An 8277-nucleotide genomic window follows, 5' to 3' on the forward strand; every position below is an offset into this window, starting at 1 on the left:
CTAAAGGTGGACCATTGTATGATATTAAATTCATACGTTTCAACTTTTGACGTGTTTGAAGTATTATTCTGTTAAACTCAATTGGATTATGCAATGGATCGTGTAGGTGTCAGCCTATTCACACTCAACAGTTTAATTCTAAAAACATTATAAATGACAAGTAATAAATAAAATACTAAACTCGCTCTCGTGTTAAACCAATTTTATGAAACTCGTGAATAGTTGTGGTATCTGACTCGCTTTCGCTCGTCAGATACCAGAACTATTCACTCGTTTCATAAAATTGGTATTACACGGGAGCTCGTTTAGTATTCTATATATATCACGCAACAATAGACAGAACGTGAAATCGCCATTTCACGCGTTCCTCAATGTTTATTCACTAAAGTTTGTTTCAAGGCGTCAATAGCGGTATTCTGACCGTGGTTGCTGTTAATAACGGTGAGTTGTGCGATCTTCCGATCGCTTCACACACGATTTCGCCGAAATTAATAAAAACAATATTATAACGAATTTTGAATAAAATCAATGAAATAAGTTACAAACATAAGTCCAGATATACAAAGAACACTTTTATAGCCAGACAGTGCAATTACATAATTATTTTGCGTACTTCAGTATGGATTTGTTGACATGGTATTCCCGGTGTTTCGTGCTCACGGTAATGTCTTTCAATGGGGGAAAAAAACATCCAAACTCATAATTCGTGTATAATGCGCACCCCCTTCTACACAGCTGTATTTTTTCGAAAAAAAGTGCGCACTATACTCAAGAAAATACGGTACTCATACTGATTTATTTGGATTATACAATTTTTTTAAAAACAACAACACAGAGACAATGAACTGGTAAGCAACATTGTTGAAATCGCTACGTGACATTAAACTCTTTGACAAATAGGTAAGAAATCAAGTCAGTCAGTAACCAAAAAGAAATTTAAAAAAGGAGAAAAAAAGAGAAAGATTTCAAGTCAAGACATGTTATGAATCTATACCATGAGAAGTGCAAGAATGATTAACAGCGATGACGCCATACTGATTCCTGTGGCACCGGAAGTGGGGAAGCCAAAATCATTCTTCTTCACATCGCACATTCTCAGCTTGCCGAGGAACTCCAGACCGGCTTTGGAACTTTGAATGAGGTTTCTGACATAATGTGTCACATCTCCTCCACGCATGCATGGATGTTGCAGTAAGTCCATGACGGCCATCTTGCATTCAGGAGTGCACAGGTTGGAAGCGAGGTTGCAGTTTTTGTCGACTGCCTTGCGTAGCGCCGCAGACTGAGTGTCGTATTGGAAGATAAATCCAAAGGCATCGCAGTTCTCTTCGATGACGCTCTCTCTTCCACACGTGTTGATACCTTTCCACGACATGCAAAAGGCATTCTTCATAGCATGTTCGGGATAAAACGTCAGAAACCCGAAGCACATTTCATCGGATGTTCCATCGCCATAGAATACCCATTTCTTCTTGTACGTGGAGTCGAATGTGCAGGTGGTCACCAAGCTATCTCCGGGAAGAATTTCAACTGGTTCGTTATATCTGAAGCGACATAAAGTATTGGATCATTGGATCATTGGATCATTGAAATGAAGCCAACTCCGGATGTTACGAAAGCTAACTTAAATCATTTCGTTATATGCGAATAATATTACGTTAGACAGCAACAATAAAGTTGACTACTTGTCGGTTAATTCGTTGATATTATCTGATGTGGGTTTGTTTGTTGTTAAACGCCAAACATAGCAATATGGCCGTAGATTACGGTGTCTGGACCAGACAATCCAGTGATTGATTTTGTTAGACAAATAAGATACCGAACATGCCCACCCGATCCATTACCACACCTCATGCTGGGGAGGTGCTGACGCCGAGACCCGTGAAGATTCGGGGTAGAATAGGTCTTCAGCAACCCATGCTTGCCGTAAAAGGCGACTATGCTTGTCGTAAAAGGCGACTTACGGGATCGGGTGGTCAGGCTCGCTGACTTGGTTGATGCATGTCATCGATCCCAATTGCGTGGATCGATGCTCATGATATTAATCACTGGATTGTCTGGTCCAGACTCGATTATTTACAAAACGCCGTCATATAACTGGAATATTGCTGAGTGCGGCGTAAAACAACAAACCAACCAACCAACCAACTGAAGCTGGGGTAGAATAGGATATTCATGGGTTGTAAAGGTTCTGTTATTCAGTGAGAACTTTGTTTCTTGAAGTTTGTTTAGATTCGTGTGTTGTTGTTGTTGTAACGCAACACTCAGAACTATTCCAACTACACGTCATCAGTCTGAAAATGTAATCGATTTTGCGAGCAACGATTCACTCCATCGGGGTACGATGACACACATAAAGTGACCGACCTTGATCACCCGAATAATTAAGTCGCCCCATACGACAAAGTCGAGGTTATCAATTTGAACCCGGAATGTCCACGATATTTATTTCTTACTTGAAGTAGCGAGGGTTGTCATAGCTGTATTCTGGTTCATTGGTCAGATAGCGGAGTCTTTGTCCATTTCTGATATGCTCAACGAATCCTGCTTTGCCTGTAACGGAAAAAAAAAATCATACATCTGTTTACCTTTTCACGATGTCAGTGTTCTGGTTACAACATTGGGGTCATTTGACACGTTTTTTTTACGAAAACTGCACAATTTAAGATATGCGTATCTTGAAACCTTCTCTGAAAGCTCCACGTCACAGTCATAGTCAGACATTCTTCAAATTTTCAAATATTGGATTAACAATTAAAATCAAATTTAATGCCCCTAAACAGGAGACGCCAGGCCCTCGAGGTTATTTCATGAACAGACCCGTGAAGATCCGTGGTAGAATAGGTCTCCAGCAACCAATTCTTGTCGTAAGAGGCTACTAACGGAATCGGATGGTCAGACTCGCTGACTTGGTTGATGCATGTCATCGTATCCCAATTGCGTGGATCGAAGCTCATGATGTCAATCACTGGATTGTCTGGTCCCGACTACATTATTTACAGACCGCCGTCATATAGCTGAATTTCTTGTGTGGAAATCTTAATGTTTTCCTCAAGATATTTGAAGATATTTTTTGCCAAACTTCAGCATCAGAATGTTACTCATGATGAAACAACGACTGACATACAAATGGACAACACACAGCGAGTCACGACAAAAGCACACGCTCTTTCGGTGAGGTGAGCTAAATATAAATGAAACACTCAACAAGTACAATTCACGTTACTTACCCAAATAATGCATATGATTCAAGCCTGATGTGACATAGATGGGTTCTGTCATCAACTTTTGGGTGCAGTCAGAAGTGCATTCCCCTCTGAAAGTGACCTCCGGTCGTCCAGGGGGTATTGCAAGGTGCATCTGTCCGAGCGCCATGGCGGAGCCATTGTACTTCCTCAAGTTGGGGGTATAATAGAAAGTCATTCCTGAACTGTCCTTCCACCCGCTCACTTCGTTCGGGTTGTTCCAGTGGAACTAAAAATGCAGAATGGAAATGAAATTAACAGGGGGACACAAAGTTCAGCAAGGCTGGAAAAGGCAGAATGGAAATGAAATTAACAGGGGGACACAAAGTTCAGCAAGGCTGGAAAAGGCAGAATGGAAATGAAATTAACAGGGTGACACAAAGTTCAGTAAGGCTGGAAAAGGCAGAATGGAAATGGAATTAACAGGGTGACACAAAGTTCAGCAAGGCTGGAAAAGGAAGAATGGAAATGAAATTAACAGGGGGACACAAAGTTCAGCAAGGCTGGAAAAGGCAGAATGGAAATGAAATTAACATGAGGACACAAAGTTCAGCAAGGCTGGAAAAGGCAGAATGGAAATGAAATTAAAAGGGGGACACAAAGTTCAGCAAGGCTGGAAAAGGAAGAATGGAAATGAAATTAACAGGGGGACACAAAGTTCAGCAAGGCTGGAAAAGGCAGAATGGAAATGAAATTAAAAGGGGGACACAAAGTTCAGCAAGGCTGGAAAAGGAAGAATGGAAATGAAATTAACAGGGGGACACAAAGTTCAGCAAGGCTGGAAAAGGAAGAATGGAAATGAAATTAACAGGGGGACACAAAGTTCAGCAAGGCTGGAAAAGGCAGAATGGAAATGAAATTAACATGGGGACACAAAGTTCAGCAAGGCTGGAAAAGGCAGAATGGAAATGAAATTAACAGGGGGACACAAAGTTCAGCAAGGCTGGAAAAGGCAGAATGGAAATGAAATTAACAGGGGGACACAAAGTTCAGCAAGGCTGGTAGGATGCAAATATACACAAAGAAAAAAGTTACGCACACCCTAATATAATTCATTATTGTTTTGTCTCAATATTTGTAACAGTCGTGAAAGATATAATTACGTGAAGAATTATGTTTTCTCGAGATGATGTAATCAGTCATGCGTGATGAAAGCTCACGAGCCAGGCATGATCTGCCCGTGCAGCATGCTACCCCGAGTATCTCTAAAAGCAGTATATCCAAACATTAAAACTGCTTTCTTAAGCTCGGTTTTAAACAGTTATTCCATGACATTGTGTGACCATGGCACGAAGGCGATTATGAAACGCCACAAAATGGCCAATTAATCGGCATGCACACCGCATAAATGTCTTGTAATGCCATTGGTCGGAATTTGGGGTATCATCACACTGTCGTAAGCCGTTTAGTCGAGAAACATGCTCTGACCGGTGATGTACAGGACCGGCCCAGATCCGGAAGACCTCCTGTGACGACACATCGCGAAGACAGGGACCTTCTTAGTCTCATACGCCGAGAACCCTTTTTAACAAGTACTCGTCTGAAACAGCTCTGGTTGCCCAATCGTCGTTTCAGCACCAGAACCGTCAGCAACCGGCTGAAAGCAGCAGGACTGAGGGCTAGACGAGTCATAAAGCACCCCTTGTTGAGAGATCACCACAACGCTGCTCGTTTTGCAGGGCGTATTGGTGTAACCTCATGATTGGAGGTTGGATTTGGTCCCCATGAGGGGCAACTTAACAGGGGCTCAGTACATCCGGGACGTTTTGAGGTCAGTCGTCGTTCCTCATTTTGACAACCACCCTCTTGCAACTCTACTCGATGACAATGCCTGGCCTCTTCGTTCACATGAAGTCGTGGATTACATGAGGGCCGATGCATTAACGACTCTACCCTGGCCAGCAATGAACCCAGATTTGAATCCCCTTGAACATGTTTGGGATACTCTGGGGCGGCGCATGCAGGCACGAGATCCTCCTGTACAAGATTAACGCCATTTGGAAGCAGCATTGCATCAGGAGTGGTTGTTGTTGACCCATCAATAGATCCAACGTCTGACTGGAGGCATGAGACGTAGGGTGGTTTTGGTCATGCGGACACGTGACGGTTTTACCCGCTACTGATCTGTTTCACGTGTCATGTCAAGTAGAGACTTTAAGGAACATTTTCACATGAAACATCAAACGTAACTCGTTTACTTAATCCTGCAGCTCCATAGTTATTTGAGGTATTGTCTTAGGTAAAAAACCCAGTACCTGTGTTACCATGTTTTTGTCAATAAATTTCAATCACAACACACCAATATCTTCTTTATTTGTTGTCAAATGTTTGTTCTATTCGATGTCATTGGTATCGCCCAGCTCCAGTGGCCAGTCATCCCATGCCATGATCTTTGCAATTTGCAATGGTTCAGAAATAGGGGTGTGCTTAACTTATATCTTTGTGCATCAATAATTAGTGTGGTATAGACTCAATAGTTGTAATGTTGCTTCGGTGATAAACTACTGACAAAACAAAAAAGAAGTATTTGTCACTGGTACCTCCAGGGCAAACCGGGTATATCTTGATTTTCCAAAAGATAGTCCAAAGTTGTCGTTGAGGCATTCTCCAGGAGACCCAACTGTCCATCCTCCTAAACCAACCGTGCATCCCTTCCCCGCATCCATACCACATTTGTATGGTGCGTTTGGTATTTCCTCTGCAAAACAGAAATATACGTGTCACTGTATACACTGCAGAACTTGTGATGGGGATTCTGAAATATTCGTACCACTTGTTTGTTTGCTTGTTGGTTAACGTCAAACTTAAGACCAGACATCTCAGTGATTGATATTGTAAGCTGCGCCCCCCGCCCTCATGGAATGATGACCCTCTGTCAACTAATTAAAACCTTCGTCACCACTCGCCCCTTTCCGTAACCTGCAAGAAGACTTGTCCCCCTATCGATGAATCGACTAACCAATCAGAATGCGCGCGTTTTCAAGTTCTTCGTAAAAGAATAACTCAAAAATAATTTTCGATTTTAATGTCTTGCATCTGAAAATATATCTAAAACACAGTTAAATGTGTTCAATCATACTGTATAGTTCCGCACGTACCAATGTGCTTTAAATTGCATCTGAAATATATATAATATATTGGGAAATATATGTGAATCATTACGCAACGAGTTGACAATTGTTTTAGGTATGCCTGTTTGCACGAGTCGCTATTCGGCTTGTACCGGAATAAGACGAGTTGGTCACGAATGCTAATTATAAGTCACCGAGCCTGTCCACCTGATCCGGTTACGAGAATCGCCTCTTACGGCCATAAATGGCTGTTGGGGAGGTAATCTTACCCGGATGTTGCAAAGGGAAATCACATAATATAGTTCCGTTCGTATGGTGACCACAACAGAGAAACCTTCAACAAATTGTTTTCAATTTGCCACCCACCTGTCGTGTCTGTGCAACCGTAGACTACGACGTGATGCATAACGTTGTCGTTGTCGATGAGAGGCTTGCTTGCAATGTAGTGGTAGTCGCGGTCAGAGGGGACGTCGAATATCATGCACATATAGGTGGTGTCCTCTGCCGGGACTTCCGTCTCAGGGAACCGAATCGTGAAGTTCAGCACATCTGTAGGCAGAGATGAATAAATTAGACAAGTTCTTCTCTCTTCTTGTGAAGTATATATTATAATAGTTCTTCAGCCAAGAATCTGTCGTTATTATAGGGTAAATATAGTCATATGTGTGAGCAGATTCTGAAGCAGCAGAAACCGTTGTAAATATGTTTATAAATAGAAATGATCGGTGGCAGCAAAAGAGTGAAGAGCCAGTAAAATGTCGAGAGTTGTCTTCCCCTTGTATTCGTGTTCATGGCAGACTTGATCGTACCTGAAGTTTCGGTATGGGACAGATTCTATAACACTGGCTGTACAAATATCAGATCAACAAGAAGGCGATTCTAGACCTTTTTCGACTTAACTTATGACATCTACTTGCCAAGATTGGATGCTATTTGTATTCCTGACTGCTTCTAATACTGTTCTGCATTCATGAATGGGACCAGACTGTGTCAAGGCATTCAGTGGCAAGTTTCGTGAGTGCACTTAACCTAATTTTAGGGCCTGTTACTTATTGCTGGTGCCGCTTATTGTGACTCATTGTATTGTGATTGTACACCGATACCTGTGTGCTAGGTGTGTTGAATACTAACTGATGTTGTGTGGTCATTAACGGATTTCAAGATTAAGTTATGTACAAACCGATTACTGTGTTAACCTTTGCATTCAATTGGACTATATACAACCTCTTTAACAATATATCTAGTTAAATAAAGGCGATGACATTCTTCCTGGTTAATCCAATTGTCCATAGAAACATACAGTTTTGCTCCCAGTTTAATCACGACAACGTATCATCACCGAAAACATTGCATAGGGCCATGGGTAATAAACTGAATAACTTACCTGGCGAGTTGATTGCATCGCACTCCAGTTCTGCCCCTTTGCACGACACCCACTCATTCTTAGCTGCGCATGCGGGGGAGTCAAAGGGGTCACACACTCCTGGAATTTATAGGTGTAAATTAAAAACTGAGATTTTTATATCGTACATTACAACAAATCAAACGATATCATTGCTTATTAAACCGTAAATTACACGATATGATGTCAGTTATTTAGTTCTGACCTGATACGTGTTTTAATGTGTATTTGATGCTATCTATTGTATGGTAAGATTGGAAAAAATGGAATTCATTACGAAACTCTCTTGTTCACCGTCAATGTGCACAGTGACCAATTCTCTTTAGCGTCATATTTCATATACGATTCAGAAATCTTTCCAACTCTTTTGGATTGCTTTCAAAAAGCGTTCAGTATGTTAACGCCTCTTTCAATAAACTGTTTAATGTTGAAGGAAGGTCCAAGGTATTGCGCAAGTCAACTTTGAGAAAACCAAGGGTCATAATCATAATCTAGGTCAATTTTGGATTCGAACCCACGACCAACGGATCGACATAGTTCCAATCGACTGAAACTGTTA

General features: G+C 41.6%; 1 protein-coding gene across 1 annotated transcript in view; it reads right to left on the reverse strand.

The window, feature by feature from the left end:
- Positions 1–843: 843 nt before the first annotated feature.
- LOC124143450 (DBH-like monooxygenase protein 1 homolog) overlaps positions 844–8277 on the reverse strand; it is a 15748-nt gene continuing 8314 nt past the window's right edge. Inside the window, exons 3-9 of the mRNA XM_048389756.1 lie at positions 8244–8271; positions 7701–7799; positions 6683–6865; positions 5786–5943; positions 3231–3474; positions 2457–2553; positions 844–1544 (exon numbers count right to left, since the gene is read on the reverse strand). Of these exons, the coding sequence (XP_048245713.1) occupies positions 989–1544; positions 2457–2553; positions 3231–3474; positions 5786–5943; positions 6683–6865; positions 7701–7799; positions 8244–8271 (1365 nt within the window). The 3' untranslated portion in view covers positions 844–988. The remainder of the gene's footprint in view (positions 1545–2456; positions 2554–3230; positions 3475–5785; positions 5944–6682; positions 6866–7700; positions 7800–8243; positions 8272–8277) is intronic.

This window comes from Haliotis rufescens, unplaced genomic scaffold (assembly GCF_023055435.1).
Source record: "Haliotis rufescens isolate VD_foot unplaced genomic scaffold, xgHalRufe1.0.p SCAF_8, whole genome shotgun sequence".
NCBI classification, from domain to species: Eukaryota; Metazoa; Mollusca; class Gastropoda; order Lepetellida; family Haliotidae; genus Haliotis; species Haliotis rufescens.